This window comes from Notamacropus eugenii, chromosome 1 (genome assembly GCF_028372415.1).
Source record: "Notamacropus eugenii isolate mMacEug1 chromosome 1, mMacEug1.pri_v2, whole genome shotgun sequence".
NCBI classification, from domain to species: Eukaryota; Metazoa; Chordata; class Mammalia; order Diprotodontia; family Macropodidae; genus Notamacropus; species Notamacropus eugenii.
Window position 1 is genome coordinate 400,120,640 of NC_092872.1, and position 22,750 is coordinate 400,143,389.

At 40.1% G+C, this 22,750-nt stretch overlaps 1 protein-coding gene across 2 annotated transcripts in view; it reads right to left on the reverse strand.

Annotated features, from left to right (window-relative positions):
- SLIT3 (slit guidance ligand 3) overlaps positions 1-22,750 on the reverse strand; it is a 796,526-nt gene that overhangs the window by 244,078 nt on the left and 529,698 nt on the right. For both annotated transcript variants that reach the window (XM_072630930.1, XM_072630932.1), the window contains one exon: positions 20,592-20,663. In XM_072630930.1, coding sequence (XP_072487031.1) covers positions 20,592-20,663 — 72 coding nt within the window. The remainder of the gene's footprint in view (positions 1-20,591; positions 20,664-22,750) is intronic.

Here is a 22,750-nt window from a genome sequence, read left to right on the forward strand (position 1 = left end):
TAGATGGTTAATGATGAGATGGAATGTAAAGTAGGGCGTAGAGATAGAGTTTCTGCCCTTCCCCAGTCCCCCAACTAGGTAATTCTTTAAGACTGTCAGTTGCAGATCTGCATGGCAGATGGAATCTTCTAAACGGGAGTTACCCAAACCCAGGAAATCACAGGTCCTAACCAAAATACAGGAGACATCATTTAACAGTGTCTGAACCTACCTAGATCTTTTATGGTGGACGTACTGGAATGTATGGACAAGAATTACTGGTGGTGGAGAAAGTACCTGCGCTCATGAGATTATAGATCTGTGAAAGTAAGAGGGGTAGATAGCATCCTAAGGGTCAGTGAGAGAGATGACCATAACTACCCAGGATCTTATATAATATCTCTTTATACTTTAGGCTCAGAAGGGAGTTTTGCTTTATACCACACTAGCTCTTGGTGGGAATCTTCCTTTCTTATTGTTATCATTTCAAAGGAAATAATGGAAATGGGGGGGCCTTAGAGATTCTCTAGTCAAACCTCATTTTTTGAAAACTAGAATTGTTATTTTATTAGTGTATAAGGAGTTCCCATTGAAAGACTTGATTTCCCAGTGAAGGCTGGCCCATGCTCTACAACTTTTAAGAGTTTGGACTTTTAAGAGTATGTACCATTCATTTATTCATTCACAAAGGATTTTAAGTTTTGCAAAGTGCTTTATAAATATTATCTCATTTTTCCCTTCCCTTCACAACCACCCTGAGAGGTAGGTGCTATGATCATCTTCATTTTACAGATTAGGAAACTGAGGTAGATAGGTTAAGTGACTTTTCCAGGGTCATATACCTAGATATCTGAGGTAGGATTTGAACTCAGGATTTTCTGACTCAGCCTCCAGAATTCTATCTACTGCACCAGTTAGTCTTAAAGAGTTGTCCCAGGGCACTTAGAAGTTTAAGTGACTTGTCAAAGACATGCCATCCACTACGTGTTAGAGATAGGATTTGAACCCAGCTCTTCCTAGGTTCCAGAGTGGAAGCCACCTCTTCAAGAACTGTACTGCTCTATCGTTCATTTTATATGTGAAGAAACTGAGAGTCACAGAGGTAAAGTCATTTTCTTTTCAAGTTCACACAATTTGGGACAGAACTAAGGCTAGGATCCAGGTCTCCTAGGACCTAGGACCCTGCCTGCTGGGGCAAATCACTCCAAATGCATTTGTATACTTTCCTGACTTAATTGGCAATTGGGATGGTATAATGACCAAGACAAAATTTTTCTTATGATGACTAAGTGCTTCTTGGGTATGGATGAAGATGTAGAATATTTAGGAAGCTGGACTGAATGTGTACCGACCCCAGAATACCTTTTTGTTTTCTTAAGTCCCCAAAAGAAACTTAGGATTTGCTTCTGCCTTCTGAAAGCCATGTGTAGGGGGAAAACTCTATTTACTTGAATTTTAAACCATCAAGGTTTTACTGTGTATTAGGAAAGTACTTTACTGTATCATTCTGACAGACATGAGGTAGAGTTTTTTCCTTATCTAGGCTTTTTTTATTTTCACTGTTAAGCATCACTTAGGGGAATGGTGGTTTTTCATTCATTCATTTATTTATTTATTACTCAACTTAAGAAAAAGATGCTTGATTCTTAAAAGAGCAATGATGAATGTGACCATACAGGAACAGTGATTTAGAGCCACAAGGGACCTCACAGGCCATCTAGTTCATTTTACAGATGAGGAAACTGAGGCCAAGAGAGGTTCTGTGGCTTGACAAGAGTCACACAGGTACTAAATGGAAGAGGCAGGATTTGAACTCAAGTCTTTAGGTTCTGAATTCCACACATTTTTGATTGTACCACACAGACAACATATAATCCATGTATCAGAAACAGAAGCAGAATCACTCACAGATTCCACACTCAGTGAAAATAAACCATTCATGATGCATAGGGTTTGATTTTGTGGCAAATGCAATTACTCCAAAGGAATGGCTTCTTTAACTACAGGCAAGTTAGGGAGATACTATGAACCTCTGTCCAGATTCCCTTGATTATAAAACGAAAAAGAAAAAGCCATTTATATACTTACAGACTAAACATGCACAAGTAGACAAAAAGATATTCAGACAGTGATCTAATTGACATTTCACTTGGGCAAGGGGAACTGGGGCCAGCCTGACTGTGATGAAATTCATTTTCCAGAGGTCAGAGGTTTGGCGGGCAGTGATTCGTTGTTGAAAGATATCTCATGGCTGGTCAAGACCATAGCCAGAGACACCCATGAAATGCAAATATTTCTTTTCATGCAAATGGCAACAGCAACTTGGTTCAATGTGGTTGGACATATGCAAATGGTAATGATAATAAATTACAAAGGGTTAATATCAACAAAGGCTGGGACTGGGGGTGGCAGGCTTAATTGGGTTCCTGTGGAATCCTTGTCCTATATTGTGCATACTGGCAGTAGATCCTTAATCTAATGAAGAAGTGGGAGAGGAGTCTTCTCCTTTTATGGACAAGGGACCAGGTAGATTCTCAACAAGGCAGATTGTAAGTGATGGAGACACTCAAGGAAGTCCCACTGTACTTGGGTTTTATGAAAACACTAGATGGTCCTATCCTAGATCTAAGATGGAATGGACTTCATAGGCCATTTAGTCTAACTCATACACAAAATAATTCCCCACATATCCAACAAATTCTGTGCTTGAAGACTCCAATGTGAGAGTCTACTACCTCTCAAAGCAGCTCATTTGACTTTTGTAAAGAAAGACAGACAGGGATGATACATTTCATTTTAGAATTTCTCTTCCTTTGTTCCCTACTAAAATAATGAGAATTAGACAAGATCAAAGGATGAGATCAGGTGGTTCAGTGGTTTTATTCAAAATGATGGTCTAATATTCTTTTTCAAGTTGCTTTCACGATAGCCTTTCCCACACCCCTACTTTCTCCCTCCTATACTGGCACTAATCTCACTGTTTCTAAAATCATAACAATTGAAATAGGCTCTGAAAAATCTGAACATCAGTTCTCCTCCATTTCCATGTCTTCCTCACTGCATAATAATGAAAATGGCCACACACAGATGACAAGGGATCAATTAGCAAAAAGAGTGGTCACTGTGCAAGCACAATCAACTGAAACTATGCCCAAAGGTGATCCTTAACGTGAAGAGATAAAAAGAACTAAAGAAATTCAAAAGAAACTGTATCCCCACCCCACTCTCTACTGTGTCTCATTTGTAACATTCTCTAAAGAAGAGAAAGAGATACTTTGTTATTTTTGCTTTACTCATGGAATTCCCAACAGTGGCCTCTCACATTCCATTTCCTCCCAGCTAAGTCACAGTGCCTGGCGTCCTGATCTGACAGTAAGTTGTGGGTCTGACAAATTAAATACAACTGAAAGAAAAAAATTCTTTGAAAACAAGCTATACCTGCTCAGCAGGGGGGTACCTGCCCCCTGGGAGTGTATTCCCCCAGGTGAATGTATGACACATTCCCATTCCCCTGAACTGTCAACAGGTGCACCTCCTGCCTGGCATTTATAATGGTTCCTTGGTTCTGGTCTCTTAACAGCAATGAGAATAACAGTAATAACAACAATTCACATTTCTGTGGCATTTTAAAGTTTGCAAAGTACATTCCTAACAACTCTGAAATACAAAGCAGAGGCATTACCCCCATCTTCTAGAAGAGGAAACTGATGTTCAGAGGGGTTTAATGATTATGCTTAGCTAACTCTTGGTTAATTCCCTTCATTCCCTGAAATGAAGAAACTGAGAGATTAAGAGGCAGGGAAACTTTCCAGGGTGTTTCAGGGGGCAGATCTATGAATAGTAAGTGTATCCTTAATTGCTCTGTCATTCAAGAGTCTACCTGGTGGAGAAAAGTTGTCATTAGGTATAGTCCCTGTAAGATCACAGAATCAAAGATTTAACAGGAAAAGAAATCTTTTAGGTTGTCCAGCCTAATTGCCGTGGGCTGGCCGGGTCCTCTTACCTGTCTCAGGTCTTCAGTGGCCAGTCGGATAAACAAATGAGAGAAGAGACCTCCAGAGTCAAACAGAAGTGTAGGCTTTATTCCAGATACAAGCTACATGTCAGCACGCAGGGCTAGTGCTCCCTTTGGGAGCACCCTTCTCCATCCCAAGGAGAAGGAAGAACCCAAAAACCCCCTCTCAGGCTTTCCTGTCCCCATTTAAGCTCTCCCCCTGCTAGTTCGCTCATGGACACCGTGCATGCTCTCAGCCCCTTAGCTAATTAACAAAAGGTGTGCTCAGACCATGGACCAATCTCAAGGGTGGGATGCTCTCCTCAGCAAGTTTCCACTGAGGTGGAAAATGAGATAACTTGTGTCTCACTCCTCAATTCCCAGCTGTTCTCTGGGGGGCCTCGTACCTGACCTGAGACCATTCACGTGAGAACTGAGCTTACCTTAACATTAGGTCATTCAATTCAACCTCTTCATTATAAGGATGATGAGCTGATGACCAAAGTGGTGAAGTGATTGGATCAGAATCACATATCACAGGTAATAAGCGGGCAGAGCTAGGACTCAAACCCTGGTCCTCTGATTCCAAATCCAGCCGTTCCTTCCACCATTCGACTCTACCTCTTCCCATGTACATTCAAGCCTATGTATGTATATTATTGTTCAAAGTTATTTTCAGTCTTGTCCAACTCTTTGTTACCTCATTTGGGATATTCTTGGCAAGATATTGCCAATTCTTCTCCATCTCATTTTACAGATGAGGAAACAGAGGCAAAATGAGTTAAAAGTGACTTGCTTAGGATCCTATAGACATAGTAGGTGTCTAAGACCAGATTTGAACTCAGGTCTTTCTGATTCCAGGCTCAGCACTGTATTCACTCTGCCACCCAGTTTCCTGCTATATATGTATACTTATAGAGTATTATATACTGGTAGCCACCCAAAGTACCTCTAGCACCTTAGATAGATGCTCTGGCAAAGAACTTATGTAAAGACAAAAACGAGAATCCCAGTAGATGAGAAGATGGGGCTTGGTTATGATTTATACTGGTGAAAGTGGTGGCCATACCAGTAAGATCAAAGATCCTCTGAAGTACTGAGGTATATGCATACAGGTGGAGTAAATAATCTATACGAATAGATAATTTTAACTCTAGGGAATTTAACTATGCAACTGGATCTTCTTTGCCTACATGCATGAACAGAAAAAGAGAATTTTTGTATTTCTCTCTATATAAGATTTTAGAAAAGAATAAAGAAAAGACCTTGGAAAAGAAAGAGCATCTAGTGATATATACTCAGTTTGGTGGGCCCCAGGGGCAACAGGATATAATGGCTAGGGAAGAAAATGAGCTAGAAAAACCCTCTCCCTAGAGTTACTCTTTAGAGAAGTTCAGGAAACACAAGAAACAATTAAGTTAAAGCATTGCATTACCTAGGTTAGGACATCATTTTACTGATGACAGTATGTTTAACAGATATTTATCTGTAAACAGAGATTGATAGACTCTAAGCTTTACTTTGTGGGGGGGAGTTGCCTCACATTTATATAATATATACATATAGAGAGAAAGAGAGAGAGAGAGGAAAGAGAGAGAGAGAGAGAGATCATATGTGTGTGTGTATATATATATAAACACAGATCGATAGGTAGAAATAGAGATAAAGGTAGAGGGAGGAGATGGAGAGTGCTTGATTTCATTGGTATAGGCCACGGAGTTGGGGAACTCCTAGAGAAGAAGCCCCCTTTGAGAGCTCAGATTCTCACTTATTCTGCAACCTATATAGTTCTTAGAGAGTTGACTTGTCCATGGACATATAGCCAATATATATACTTTGACACTTGGATCTACATCTTACTAATTTTATGGTTGTCTCAATATCTGCTGGGGCAGCTAAGTAAGAGCTTCAATGGATAGTGTCAGGTCTGGAGTTAGGAAGACTCCTCTTCCTTAGTTTAAATCTGGCTATAGATATTTACTAGCTGTGTGACCCTGGGCAAGTCACTTAACCCTGTTTGCCTCAGTTTCCTCATCTGTAAAATGATCTGGAGAAGGAAATAGCAAACCACTCAGTATCTCTGCCAAGAAAATCCCAAATGGGGTCATGAAGAGTCAGACACAACTAAAACCTTGAACAACAACTGTATCCTCTATGCCACATTGTCATTCCTATTTTCCACATAAAATGATAAATTCATTAAAGTACTGCAAGACAAAGTAGAATGTGCAGACCTAAGTTTTGGTCTTAGCTCTTAGGGCTTCAGCTCCCTCTTCTAGAAAATGAGGGGATCACACTAATTACATTTCTAAGGTATTTTCCATCTCTAAAATCCTATGATTCCTCTCTAGCAGTATTACATACACCCAAACATACATTATACATTAAGTATCTCATATACGCAAAGGTTCTGGGAAGATAAAAAGACAAATAATACTCAGTCCCTGCACCAACAACTCAGTCTAGTTGGGTGACAAGATACGTTCACAGATAAACATAGCACAAATGGGACTATGACAGACACATGAGAGGACCATAAAGTGCTAGAGCACTGTGCATGTATATATTGTAGGTGCGCGTGTGCATGAGCATGTGGGTGTGTATTAGAACAGGGAGACCACATGGCATAACAGAAAGGGTGCTGGAATCACAGTCAGGGCACACAGCATTGAGCTCCTCTCTGGGCTCCAGCTTCTCTAAGAATCTTCTAGTTCTTTCCAGATCTAACATTCTAAGACAACTATAGTTATTTTAGGTCCAAAAGAAAATGATGGATGGTGAGGCTGGGATGAATGCATGAATTAAAAAATGAAAAAACACTGAAGTATTTCCAAACACACAAGAAGAGCTCTGAAAAAATCTAGTATCCACAAGCCCAAGGAAGGTGCTACTTCTGTTTAGTGCTCTAGAAAAGTGGGGTGAGAGTGTCAGTACTGGGCTGGAGGAGTTTAAAGAGCTCGGATTTGTTGGCTTTCAGGGTCTTCTGCAAACTTAACCTTTTACACTGGGTATTTATTTGCTTGGCTAGGTAGGATGCTCAGCACATCCAGCCCCTGAGAAGTGATAATCGGCATTTAGATGTAATTTGGGTTCATGCACTTGTAGTAATAGGCACAGCTTTGAAGAAAAATGTTAACAATAGCAAATAATAGCCGTCGGTTTAAATGGACACGTTCTAATACTTCTATTTAAAAAAAAGCTGAATGTTTCTGGCAGAGATGGAGTGCTCGGTGCTGACACCACAGGAGAGACACATATGGATTTGGCAACTCTGATACAACTCTGAAGCGAAATACCACCCTCTGATACAAAGTGTAGCAGCATCCCACACAAAGCACCAAAGACTCGCAGAGGGGCTGCTCCTGACCCTCTGCCAATCTCCTCTCCCCTCCTCTTTCCAAACCATCCATTGTAGCAAGATCATTGGTATCCCGGCTTTTCTCAACAGGGAGATAAGAAATGCCCTTTCCCACTAGTTATTTCTATGGCTGAATGAGGTTAAGATTAGGGAGGGTAATGAAAAGAAGGGCCTGACTGTAACTGAAGTAAGAGCTTGGATTTAGAAAGATCCACCTGCCACTCCTGTTCCCTCCTCAAAAAAAAAAAAAAAAAAAAAAAAAAGAATCCCAGAGCTTGAGAACAATCCTACCTTTCCTTCCACCCCTTCAAGAAGGTCTTCTCCTGGGATAGATAGGCGGTACAGCCCAAGACTTGAGTTCAAATTCAGCCTTAGACACTTGACACTTACTAGCTGTGTGACCCTGGGCAAGTCAGTTAACCCCAACTGCCTCTCCCCCCAAAAGAAGGTGTTCTATTCTGTACAATGCTCTTGTTTGAGTAGACCCAGTGGACTGTTACAATTACATCTCCAGCTCTTCCTGGCTTGATGTTGAATATTCTTCTTTCCTCATTTTGTGAGCTCCTCTCTAAAATGGGGTTAGGGTATCCCAAAAAGACTTCAGTGCAGTTTTAAAATTGTGTTAGCTTAAAAACTGCACTAAGACTTTTGGGACACTGGATTTTCACTGCCTTCCTTATAGGGTTCTTTGGAGGAAAATGCTTAGTAAACCTTAAAGAGTTGTAAAAATGTGAATAATAATTACTAGTAATAAATTTCCATTTTAAAACCTTCCTGCTAGGTTATCTGCTTTTATAGACTCATAGAATATTTGGCTGAAAGAGCCCATCCTCTTTATTTTAGAGAGACTGAAGTCATTTGTTACCCAAAAGGGTAAGTGGCAAAGTTGAGGCCTGATGCCAGGTCATCTACGTCCCACTTCAGTACTCCTATCAATCGATAATAATAATAGTCTGCACTTCTATAGTGCTTACTATGTGCCAGGCACTGTGCTGACTGAGCACTTTACAAATATGATCTTATTTGGTCCTTACAACAACCCTGAGAGTTAGGTGCTATTATTATTTCCATTTTACAGATGAGGAAACTGAGGCAAACAGTGGTTAAGTGACTTGCCTGGCATCATACAGCTAGTAAGTGTTTGAGGAAGGAGGTGAACTCAGATCTTCCTGACTCTAGGCTGACCGCTCTACCCACTATGCCACCTGGCCGCCCCACTTCCCCTCACATAGAATCAAGTGCAGTCTTTCTTTTACAAGATTCTCCAATGTTCTTTTAGTTCTCACCATTTATACAACAACCACTCAAGTTCATGCATGGATAATTCTAAATCTTAACAAGTTTCTTCTTAGCTCAAGCCTACTTCTACCTCTCTGAAGGTTCTGTTCACTGTTCTTCACTCAGTCCTTGCAGCCACACAGAACAGGTTCTAATTTTTATCGTTCATAACTCATCAAATATCAGTTGAAGGCACTGATACATGTAGCCTGGAGAAGAGAAAACTCAGAGGGGACGTGATAGCTGACTTTAAGTACCTGAAGGGCAATCATATGTAAGAGAGGTTAGATTCATTTTATTTGGTCCTAGAGAGAACCCAGAAAGAACACAGGAAAAGTGCAAGGAGGTCACTTAGGCTTGGCATCAGGAAAAAACAAAAAAACTCCCTAACAATTAGAGCTAAAGTCTAAAAGGGAAATGGGCTGCCTTGAGAGGGAGGTGGGGGACTCTTGTCCTTGGACATCTCCATGCAGACGCTGGATGACCACTTGTTGTCTATGTTATAGCGGGGATTCCTTTCCTGCACAGGTTGTACTAAACCCTGAGGTCCTGTCCCGCTCATCAATTCTGTGATTCTGAAATGCTTCACTGTTATCATGCCTCCCTTACATTTCCTCTTTTCAGACTAAAAATCTCCAGTTACTTCAATTGATCTTCCCTTGGAATGACCTCTAAGCCTTTTGATCTGAACTGATCTGGTCATCCTCTGAACACACATAGCATTTACTCATTTGGCATCTACCACCCCACTTTTTGCACTGTATGTTATTTTTTTCATGGGTTTGTGTATCATCTCCTCAACTAGATTATAAAGTTCTTGAAAACAGGAATGCATACGGAGAAAGAGAAGTTGTAATTCAAAATTTTAAAAAACAAATGGTAAAAATTGTTTTTATATGTAATAGTAAATAGAAATAGTGATGTATCTTTTAAAAATTAATTTATTTAATTTTAGTTTTCAACATTCACTTCCATAAGCTTTTGAGCTTCAAATTTTCTCTGTTCCTCTCTCCCCTGACCATGGCCAGTAATCTGATAAAGCCTTTTCATACACATTCTTAGGAGGTGTGTTTTCACATCAGTAATGTCATAAAGAATTGGAATGAATGGGAGAAACCACCAGACAGAAAAAAAAGAGAGAGCAAATAGTCTGCTTGGATCTGCATTCATACTCCATAGTTCTTTTTCTGGATGTGGACAGCATTTTCCATCATGAGTCTTTTTTCAGTCTCAGATCATTGCATTGTTAAGAGCTAAGTCTATCAAAGTTAGTCACTGCACAGTGTGACTGTTACTGTGTACAGTGTTCCCTTGTTTCTGCTCGTTTCACTCAGCATCAGTTCATTTAAGTCTTTCCAGACTTTTCTGAAGTCTGCCTGCTCATCATTTCTTATAGTGCAATAGTAAGGAATGCATCTTTTAATCCAATTATATCTAGGACTAAGGGGTGGAGGGGAGGATACATAAGGGAGAGTAAGATCTCAAAAATATTGACTTACTAATAAAGCTGATTTTAATAAAAGTTAGCATTTATATAGCATTGAAGGTTTGTAAAGAACTTTTACAAATATAGTATCTCATTTGTCACAACAACCCTGTGAGGTAGGTGCTATTATTATCCCCATTTTACAGATGAAGAAACTGTGGCACAGAGCAGTTAAATGAGTTTAAGAGACAAATCTCTCTAGCCGCTCCCCTGAGATGACAGAGTCACCAAATGAAGGTAGCAAAGTTTCTCACATTGTCATCAATACCACTTTTCTGGACATAAAAAAGGGTCGGTAGTGAACTTTCTGCAGTGACTTAATGTAACCCAAAGTGGTCTCTACAAATAGGCAGAGCCTAAGAGTAGCTTTAGCAGGGAGACTTAAGGACTCCTGATGTCACTGTTACTAGTGGTTCGAAAGACTATTTCTAGGCTGATACCCACTTCTCTGCTCATCATCCCATTAGCTATTCTTTGGTGTTAAAACTCCCCAAGAAGAAATAGCCCAGAGGTGTCTCTGAAGAAGATCCATTAAGTACTCTAAATCATGTAGGAGGGGAAGACCCTACCTTTTCCCTTGGGGATTACAGGGTGGACTAGGATCTTTTTAGTAGGGCTAGGTGCCTTCGACAGATTTAAACATTTTTTTGGTTCACAAATGAAAACGATCTGTGCAATAACTCTTCTAAGAAAACTATATACTATGATCCCAAAAAACAGCACAGCTTTCTTGAGCTGCATATCATAGCCTTGGTTTTCTTATTTCCTGCCAAGACAGCATCTTGTGCTGTCAGCTCCCGACTTTAGTGATATTACCATAGTGCTACAGGATCCCTGGTCTGAAAAACCCTTAGGAATAAGCATTATAATCAATCTCCCTTGGCCCATAGGCTGGTCAGTCTACTACCCAGGGATAGGATTTAAGCCAGTGGTATCAAACTCAAGTGGAAATGGGAGGGGTACTAAGCTGTAGACAAGGATCCTGGTGGAACACATATTGACTGGGTTTTAAATATAATATTACCTATGTTTTATTGTATTTTTATTTCTTTTGCTAAATATTTCCCAATTACATTTTGATCATATTTGGGCCATATTTGGGAGTATTATGGACCACATGTGGGCTGCTGTTTGACACCTCTAGTTTAAGTTTGTGCATTAATCTGAATATGTGCTATACTGTCCTTTCCCAACTCCCCCAAAACAATCTAGCTTGAAGAAAATCCAAATGTGGTCTAAAATTAGTGTTATTTTGCTATCCTTTTTAACTTTCAAAGAGATCTCATTTTAGAGGTACAACCTCTAAAATGGTTAGATCTTACATTAAGACCAGGATTTCTTCTTAATCTGTTCTTACCTGTGAACATGTTTATGTTTGTATGTACATCTGTATGGATGAATATACACATATGTTTATTTGCATGTAAACATACAATATGTGTATAGATATCTATACTTCAATATAATCAATTTCCTTTATAGTTCTATGTATTTTATTTTACTTATTTAAAAACATGCTGAGAGAGGGTCCATAGGTAATGATCCAGATTGCCAGAGTCCATTATATACCAAAAAAAAAAAGTTAAGAACTCCTAATTTAGACTAACTTAGTAATGGTCTACTCTTTGGGCCTCTTGATTCATCAAGCTGACTTGAGTAGTTCAATCACTATTTGTTGAGAACTTCCTATGCATGTAACACTGTATTGTACAGAACAGGTAGAAGACACTGTACCTGTCATGCAGTTTGAGATAGTAGAAAGAATGCTACACTTGGAATCAGTGGAGAGTTGCCACCTCTGACACTTAGTAACTATGTTGCCTTGGGCAAATCATTTGACCTCTTCATGCCTCAGTTTCCTCCTCTATGAAGAAGGCATAATACTGTATGCAGATTGTTATGGGGATCAAATGGGACAACAGTTTATGGCATTAACTGCACTAAGACTTTTGGGACACACTATCTATCTAAAGCTCAAAGTCCTAACTAGGATAGAAGCTGAGGTTTTGCTTCAGGCTATTAACACATAAGGATCATACTTCTAACCCCAGTGCCGGTCCAGAAACCAATATCCCCACTTTTCATGGTCCTCTACAGGACAGAATAACCCTGTTCCCTCACCTGATTTCCCACTCAGCTTCCCTCAGATGTACAGAGTGATTCTGCTCCATTGCTCAGTCTCATCCCCTTTATGGCTAGGACACCTCTCTCACAGGGGCTCACCTCCACCTGTACAACCTCTGGGAAAGCAAGATAGGTTGGTTGGGGTGTCTAGTCATCTCCCTTTAATTGAGCACTTCATAAAATTAGTTATTTAGTACGTGCCTATTATATGCGAGGCAGTGTGTTGGGTTTTAAGGGATACAAAAACTAAAAATGAAATAGTCCTTGCTCTCAGGGGGCTTATTATCATGGAAGGCAACATATACACACTTAAAAACATAAAATAATGATAAGGTAATTTAAAGGGCAAGCACTAACAACTGAGAAGACAAGGAAAGGTCTCATGGAATGAATACATCTATGGTTAGACTGTCATCTGTACCTGATTCAGCATCATCTCTCCCTCTTTCTACCCACCCCTCCCATCCCAACGTGGGACTCTCCTTTTTGCTGCCATTTTACCCATCTTCTTGATGCACTATGCTACTGCTGAAACGTATCCCCCTCCTTCCCCCTTCAGGCAAAAGAATTCTTATTCAGCTTTATGTAAAGCACTTTATAACCTTGGAAGTGCTGCATAAATGGAATATTGGTTGGGGGAACTAAAGATGTTTTAACTTTAAGAAGAGAAAATTTTGGGGAACATGATCACTGTTTCCAAATATCTGAAGGGTTGTTATATAAAAGTGGGATTATATTTATACTGTAAGGCTTGAAATAGGAAAGCTAGGACCAATAAATGGAAAGCACAGGGAAGCATATTTTGGCTCTCTGTGAGTATAAGGAAGAACAATTTGAACCATCTCAACGTCAAATGGGCTATCTCTCAGGAGGTCATGAATTCTCCCTTCATCAGAGGTCTTAGAGAAATGGTTTGTTTGGGAAGATGGCTTAGATGACCCTTGGGATCCCTTTCAGCTTGGAGTGGCTCCATTTCTATGATTTCAGAGATCTCGTAAGGAAGTATCCTATCAAACTTGCATTTCCACTTTGCTACTTGTTAAACTGTAGTTCAGACTAATCCTTAAGCATTTCTTCTGGTCATTACATCTTCTATCATAGGCAGTGGAGAGATGGTTGTCTAGGCTTAAGATTCCTTGAAAAGTATTATACCAATCTTACTTTATTCATTTAAACAGTTTCCCCTCTACCTTACAGCCTGATTCAAGTTCTTCAAGGCTGGCTTGCAATCCCACAAGCCAGGGTACCATTCTTGAGATGGAGTGTCCACGTAACTTTTAGTAATGTCTTCTCTACTCCATCCCAGACACTTGCTAAGGCCTGGCAACAGGAATTAAATTCATCAGAATCACTGCGGAGATATACCAGGAGAGATTGCTAAAGGTGAATGGAGCTGCTAACAGGGTGCTTGTCCAGGTTTATCTCCACACACATCTCTAACACACACACACACACACACACACACACACACACACACACACACAGATTACATCATGCTCAGTGGGGCAGAGACAGCTCCCATTAATCTCAGGAAGCACAGGGGCCAGCACAGGCATTAAGGCAACACAGACTAACTAGAAAACACAAAGGCGGCCTGACCAGCTTTGTTTTCAAACAGTCAATTCCAAATTCTACTAGCTGGCAAAGACAAGGGTTATTGATTTTCCCTTCTGGAATGCTTGTCCTGCACACTCTGAGTAAATGGAAACTGAAAAACAGAGGAAAACATGACTGCTGGGAGAGCTAGGGCTAGATGGACGGTTTTGTTTTGCTTTTTAAAATTTTCTTTGTCAGTTTTTATATTTTTCTTATTAGTCTTTGGCTGGATTGCAACGAGCCATCTTTCTTTGTTGGTTGTCCTTGTCTGTATATATCCTTTGCATTCCTAGCACTTAGAACAGAACCTGGAATACAGGGGGTGCTTACTAAATTTGAGAGACTATTCATTTCTCTTTTATTCCTGGGAAGGTTTCTCCAGCTATATGCTACAGGTATTGTGCTAGCCAGGGGATATGAAGACAAAAATCAAACAATTCCTGACCTTGAGAGGCTTATATTTCAGGAAAGAAGGCATCATATGCTTCGATATTAAAATACAAAGCATACGGCCCTTTATCCCCATACCATACTATCCCTAACGATCATCTTCCTCCTCAATTTAATCAAGTAAAATGTTATTACATGTAGATGAGTGGACTATCAAATTATTTGACCTTTGTTTAACTTTGAAGAAGTATGCCTACAAAATAAAGTTCTCAATTATTAAAAAAAAAACACAAAGCATACGCAAAAGAATTTCAGAAATGAAGGCACAACGGCTAGGGAGGATTAGAATGGACTTTCTGGAGGAGGTGTGACCAGAAATTCTATGAATGGACTTTACAGAGCAGTACACATACACATATATGTACAGGATGGCCTACATAAGACCAATGTTTAATACATTTCATAGTAGTTTGTACACAGGTTGAAGCAGTGAGAACTGATTATTTTACCAAGATATAGAGTACCTCCCTCTCTCTCTCTCTCTCTCTCTCTCTCTCTCTCTCTCTCTCTCTCTCTCTCTCTCTCTCTCTCTCTCTCTCTCTCTCTCTATCTCTGACTGTTTTTCACTTAAATGCACTCTATCTCTTTTCTCTATCCAGGAAGTGAAAAGGGAGAGTGCTGTCCATAAAGCAGCTCTGTACTTTAGTAATTGCTGAGTGGCATTCCGTGTAAATTACTTTCTCTCTCTTCTCTTTTGAAGCAGGATGCCATTAGGGGCTTCCTTCCTGAGGCTGGGAGGCACCACTCAAAGTTTCATGGGCTGCTCCATTACACTAGTGACCGTGCTTCCTTCACATACAAACATCTCTTACATCCTTTCTCTTAGCCCTGGGAAAAATAGAGGGGTTTCCAGCGATATTTCATACCCACACTAACTTGTCCCGATTCAGTCTGCCTTCATTCTTGCTATATATCACTTGTTTTCTTAAGGGGAAATGGATGAGAATAAGAATTTATATAGTGACTACTACGTGACAGGCACTGTTCTAAACGCTTTTACAAATATTGTCTCATTTGAGCTTTGCAATAACAGTGTGAGGAAGGTGCTAGTATTATCTTCACTTTACAGTTAAGAAAATTGAGGCAAACAGACCTTAAGTGACTTGTGTGGGGTCATACAGCTATGTGAAGTTAGATTTGAACTCAGGTCTTCCTGACTTAGTCCAGTGATCTTTCCACTATGCCACTGGCTGCCTCTAACTAATGATCCCTTGAGTTAATTTCTTTGCCAACCTGAGTTCATAGAAATGGTCAATGGAAGAGGCCAATTACAATCCTAAATCTCCTAGCAGATTGGAGTTTAAGGAAAGACATCTGAGCCGGGAATTCTAAGTTTTCCCTTCCTGTTAAAGTTTGCTAATTTATTAAACCAGGTTGGGTTTTAGTTTTTTCATCTATGAAATGGGGACAATTGTACCATTCTCCTTCTTGGGAAAAGACAAACAGGCCTTTCCCACTTAAAAAAAAAGGTAACAAATGCAAATAGTATTTAATTAGCCACAGAATTGAAGGATAACAGTGAAATGAATCACCTATGGCAAAAGGATAATTCATAAGACACATATTTGAATGTGGAAATTTATCATCCTGATTTTGTTTTGCTTACACTCTTTATCATGAGAGTATCAGCCTAGAAAATGTCTCAAGTCCCTACCAATTCAAATACTCTATTAAGGACATGCCTTATATAGCCTTTTCCTCAAAGATCTTATTTGCTCTCATAGTTTCAATGTGGACCTCTGTGCAGACGACTCTCAAACCTTTTATCTTCAGCTCTAACATCTCTGCTAAACTCCAGTCCAGCAATTCCAACTGCTTACTGGCAATTTCCATTCATAATTACAGAATTAATCGTTTTGTTTGTGTGTGGGGGCAGGGCATCTAGTCTCTAGTTTAACAAATGAAGAAATGATGCATGGAAAGTGTAAGAAAAAACATTAGGACACGTCTCCTCCTTCTTGGCTCAGTGTCTTTCTAAGATCACAGGATCACAGATGGAGAGCTGAGGGAGTTGGGGACAACCTCAGAGGTCATCTAGTCTAAACTCTTCATTTTGCAGATTTGATAACTGAGGCACAGAGGGCGGAAGTGATTTACCTAAGGTCTTCTAGGTTGTTAATGGCAGGGGCAGCTCCTCTAAATCTAAATCCATCACCTTAGTGCCCTCCTCTATGTGGCCCTGATTCTTTGCTGATTTCATTTGGATTTGCCTTTTCACTGCATCATAATTGATTACCTGTATGCACTGCTGTCACTTTAAACTCACTGTGTTTAAAATCAAATCTGCATCTCCCCCCTAAACTGGATTCTTTTAACTTCTTTACTTTAGCAAGTAGTACTATTATTCATCCTGTTACTCAGGTTAAGAAAGTAAGATTTATCTTTCGATTCCCTTGCTTTCCCTAGTTCTCATATTCAGCAAATCATTAAGTCTTGTTGATTCTTTTTCAAGATCTCTAACATTCATCCCATCCTTTCTACCCCCAAGGCCACTATCCTTTGTTACTTCCTGCCCCGACTGCTGTAATTCTCTTCAATTTAGTATCACTGCTTCTGTTCTTTACCCTTCAAATCCATTCGACAGAATTCAGACAGATTAATCTCCCAATCTGATTTCATCATGTCATATCCTCCTGCTCAAAAGCTTTCAATGGCTCCCCAGTGTCAAAGATACAAAATACAAACTCTTTGGCTTAACATTTGAAACTTTCCACAATCTAACTCCAAACTATTCTTGCAACTTTGTTTTCCAACATGAACTCTACACTTCAGTAAAATTGGTTTGCTTACTTTCCCCAAAACTTCTTATACGTTTCCATTCTATGTGTGTATGTGTACATACATAAGTATATACATGCACACATACATATATGTATGTAGGCTAGACTTAATATTATTAATTAATTAATATTTATATTAATTTCTATAAACTCAGGTTGGCAAAGAAATTAACTCAAGGGATCATTAGTTAGAGGCAGCCAGTGGCATAGTGGAAAGATCACTGGACTAAGTCAGGAAGACCTGAGTTCAAATCTAACTTCACATAGCTGTATGACCCCACACAAGTCACTTAAGGTCTGTTTGCCTCAATTTTCTTAACTGTAAAGTGGAGATAATACTAGCACCTTCCTCACACTGTTATTGCCCCTGCCTAAGGGCTCTTTGGACCCTCCTGGCTTTTGAGTGATTATCAATAGTAACTTTTGCTGTTTCCCTCCCAGCCTGATGTCTTTCTTTTTTCTTGGCCTCATTAAAGGGGCCATGCCCTGGCTTCTTCTTAAACAGGCCTATTCAATGAATAGGTGTGACCCTCACCCTAAGAAGACCTTGGCCTAAAGGCTCTAAGGTCTCCCAGTGCATCCTGGGTCATCTCCAGTTATCCTGATGAATGTCTGGTCACTGGATTCAGATGGCTCTGGAGGAGAAGTAAGGCTGGTGACCTGCACAGCCCTCCCTCACTCAAAATAAAGTCAAGTGGAAGTCATGTCATCATCTCTCTGATGGCATGGTCTTCTTTGGCAACGAAGGACAAACACAAAAACAAAAAAATGTGTATATCTATCTCTATCTTTTTATCTTTCTATCCATCCATCCATCCATTCATCCATCCATCCATCCATCCATCCATCCATGCCCTCATTCTTCATCTTACTTTCTCTAAATTGCACCCATTTTTAATGGGGGTGCTCAAGTCCTACCTTATCCATGAATCTTCCTTTGACTGCCTCAACCCAAACTGATGTTTTTCTTCTCTAAATTCCTTTATTACTAAGTAGCTGCACCTCAAAAATGATACCTCATCCACTGCCTTGTGCTATCACCTATCTTTTTATATGAATAGACTGCCAGTCTCTTTTGGGCAGAGGTCACACATTATCTCACTCACAAAGGACTCCGCAGATTGCTTCAGCATGTACTAGGTACCATTCAATAAGTATTTATTGACGAATTGGTCAAAAGTGGAGCCTTCTTTTAATTTGATTAGTTGGTTAGTAATGGATTTTCTTTCCATCCCCCAAGTATAATCAAGTGAGAGGGCATTTCCTGGTTCTTCTCTCTGAAGAAGAAGGAAAAATCTGGATGGATGTAGGGGTTAGCTCTTGTACTAGGTATGTGCTGTCTTTGACACCTCTGCTCCTGCTGCCTTGGACTGACTGCTGAGATTCTAACAGTGTTACATAGGCTTAGCAAGATGGAGGATGATTGATGGATTGTTACCAGTTTGCTAAGTACTTAAACTGAAATGATTAATTCTAGGGCATTGCTTAAAAAGGGTTGCAGTACACAATTTTTGCTTGTTGATTTGTATGGAATTAAATAATATTAATTAAGTCTAGCCTTGACATTAAGTAGATCTCAGATCTTAGGGGAGTAATGCCCCATCTTTGGGCTTCATTTTCTTTCTTATTATATGAGAGGTTGGACTAAATGGTCTTTGAGATCCTTTCTAACACCAAAAGTCTATGATTTTCTTATAAATACATCAGCTTATGGACATATTTTGTTGCTATGAACACTCACTAGTCTCTGAAAACCCTGAAGAACAAAATGCTATAAAACCTCAAAATTTCAAGTGCTACATACAAAGATTTATTAGAAACGAGGCAGCACAATATAGTGAGCACGGGATTTGAGTCAAAAAGCGCCAAGTTCAAATTCTGCCCCAGATACTCCCTAGCTGGGTGACCCTACCCAAGTCCCTGAACTTCTCTATGCCTCAGTTTCCTTATTTGTAAAAATAAGGATAATAATAGCACCTCCATGATAGGGATATTGTGAGAACTATATATGTTAAGAAATATAATGTAATGTGGAATAATGTGAAATATAATGTAATGTAAACCTTCTTTTCTTTGTAAACCTTAAAGCATTATTTAGATGCCAGTTGCTATTATAAATTTATCAGGTTTATAAGTTTGTATTTTCCTATACTGGGTTTTCTTAAAAAGAAAGCAATTGCAATAACAAAAAGAAATTTTTTCTTACATCTGACCATGCATCTCTCTGACTATAAACCTCTCTTTTGGCCCTTCTGTGGTCCAATCTTGGTTCTCTACAAATAACAGTAATAATAATGAAAATAGTAGCTAATGTTTATCTAGTACCTACTAGGTACCAGGCACCTAGTATTAAATACTTTACAATTGTCATCTTATTTGATCCTCAGAACAACTCTAGGAAGAAGGTGATGTTACTGTCCCCATTTTACAAATGAGGAAACTGAGGCAGAAAGTGGTAAGTGCCTTGCCCAGGATTACACAGCAACTGTCTGTCCTGATAGTCCATATGGATTTACCAGTTCCAAAATCCGCAGACACCTCTATTTTCCACCCTCATGCATCTCCTACTCTCATTTCTTTATCTTAGCTCATATGTAAAATGCCAATTTTGCTCTAAACCTTTAGCAACATCTTTCTCAGCAACGTAGGGGCTGATAACGTGAATCTGGAAGTCATCACTTACTTCCCTAGTGGGTCTCTATAAACTGAAAATCTGTACATTAATTATGGGGAAAGTGACAGTTGGGAGTCATAAAAAACTCATCCCTGGAAGTGGAGTGTTCTGCCCCTGAATTGTGGGGATGCCAACTGGCAGACATGTTTGTATATGGAAACCAGACCATCTCTCAGTGCTCATCTCCAAACCTGACATATGTACTCTACACATATGGAAAACAGTTGCTTGGGCAGACAACACAGAACTCAGAAGGTGTCTGCAGTCAACTTGACAAGTTGAGATACTTGCAAAATCACCCTGAGAAGTATGAAATAAATGGTTGAGAGATGAAAAAAGTCAGGCTGGAGGAGACTCCCTTGACAAAGGCAGTCATGTGATTCTCTTGATACTTGGCCACGGCAACTGATCTGGTCAAGGATGTTACTTCCCCTCTTGTAGAAGGGAAGTTGTACTTTCAAGGCCCTGGGACATGTCTCCCAGATAATGAGCTAAGAGGTAAATAATAAAACCTCCCCCCACAAAAAAGAAAAATAACTGACCTGGTACACCCACTGTGGAATCTGAGGGACTTTGGAGAACGCTTGACAAAAAGCCCTGAATCTATTTTCATGGGGCCTTGAGTGTAAACGACTCCTATCCACACTGTCCCCTCCATTATAAGTACACTGAGAGGAAGGACTGTGCTTTTTTTCACCTTTGTATTCCCAGCACCTTGCATAGTACTCGGCACGCAGGGAATACTTAATAAATGTAGAACAAACGTACAACTCCTCTCCCCTCTCCATCTCCTGCCCCCAGCATTCTGAGTTTTCAGTGACCTCCACATACCCACACATGTCAAGAAAACAAAATATGTGAACATCACTTACAGGTTCTTCACATCAGTGATGCCTCGGAAAGCCTTCCTCGGGATTCCCTGAATCTGGTTCTCGCTCAGATCTCTAAACAAGGGAAGAAAAGAATTCCGTGAATCACCAAGACCCCTACTTTATCTGCATCACATTAAGATAACAAAACCCATGGCATCTTTAGCCACAGTCAAAAGTGTTTTCCAGATTGTTTAGTCTCTGGCTCAGCGACCCAACATCTACATTGTTCTGTAAGTTACAGCATTTGTTGGAACGGTTACCAGGCAGAGAGCATAGCTTTGCCTTCCCTGGTCTCACAGTGTGGGTGGTCCCCACCTCCAGGCCACGAGCTGCTGAACTATTTGTTACACCAGGCACCCAATTCCATGTTTATTCCACCTCCCAGTGTGGGCCCCTTGCTGCCCTGACAGCCTTTCGCACTCCTCATCCCCGCCTCCCGTGTCTTTTACTAATCTCACCACTTTTCCTTTGTCACTGGGAACTAGAACGCAGCAGCTGCCAAAGACAATCGACCTGCTGGATATTCTTAGTCTCTTAGTCTCTGGTGGCTGCTTTGGTCTTCTGGTGGGGAAGGACCACCTCGATACAGGCAGCTCCATGACAGTTACCATGTAGCCCAGGGTGGGGTGGGGACAACATGCAGCAGACACATCCGAGCAGGGAATTGCCAAGTAATAGAGCAAAGATGCTAAAAAAAAAATATATCAAGATACCTCCCCCAGACACGTTTCCTCTCCCCACTTCCAATCCCTCACTCCTGACTTTTTCATTGACAAGAATGATGAATTCAAATAGCATTTCAGGCAACCTGACCCAAGTAGAGGTTGCGGTGGCAGCTGGGCTAGCGCTAAACACAGCTAACAGCATTCTCATTTGGGCAAAAAAAAGGATGGCTAGTCTATCAGCTTGACTTCCACCAAGTACAAAGTGTCCTGGGACTATTACCCTCTATCTAATAGCATGCCCATGAGTTGTCAGTTCTCTTTTCTAAGAATAACTCAAAACTTTCTGAAAGAACTAAGTTTGTGGAATTCTTTCAATTCAGTTCAATTCAATTCAGGAAGTACCCAACAAGTGCCTACTATGCAGCTGGCACTGTGTTAGGCATGGAGAATAGAAAGATAAATATGAAATCAGTCACTGCCCTCAAAGAGATTCCATTTTTTCCTGGGGCAAGGGAGTGGGTGGACGCAACATGTATGTAGCTGAGTAAATACAAAATTTTAAGTAAATTGAAAAATAATTGGGGTTATTGGTGGGAACTAAATACAAACAGGAAACATTTTTAGTCAATAGCTCTGTCATTTATGGAATCAAATTTAGACTAGAGAAGCCCTTAGAAATGAACAGGTCCTGTCATCTCATTTTAGAAAAGAAGAAACCAAGGTCCAGAGAGATAGTTTGTTCTGTGGAAGGTACACAGTTAATTAGTATCTGAAGTGGCATTCCAGCCTCAGGTCTCCAGATTCTAGGTCCAGTGCTTTTTCCACTGTACCACACTATCTCTCCTAAGACTTGCTTTAGATTTCAATAGTTAAAAGGATACAATAATTATAGCAAGATCTTAGATTTGTACAGAGTTCTACATTTTCTTAAGTGATTTTGTGTTATCTCATTTTGATCCTTGGACAGATGTTATTATTCTAGTTAATTTGTTTTTCTAGTTTTTAAGAGGAAGTTGGGATCTATGATCTCCGAGTTCTGTGGTGTGGGGAACTCTTGAAATGGAAAACACCTCTGCTGATGCAGAATGATACTATGTCTCAAACTCACAATTTCAAAGAGCTGACAGAGGCACTGAGCGTTTAATTGACTTACCCATTGTCATATAGCCAATACATATATGTTAATGGCAGGGCTTAAACCTAGGTCTTCCTGACTCTCAGACCAGCTCTCTAGCCACAATGCCATGCTATTTCTCATGCCGTCTTTCCCCAATGAGGAACATGTAGATTAAATGACTTGTCAAACCTAGGACTAGAATCTAAGTCTCCTCCTTCAGACTCTTCTAGTTTTTCCCTTATCACCCAGGACAGACCTATCGGATTTACCTGTAAACTCCATAAAGAGGGTGACCCTCCCAGACATCTGTGCCATGTCTTAACCACAAGCATTCAGGTGAAAATTGCCTCTGTGATGGGAGGATGTAAACATAGTCA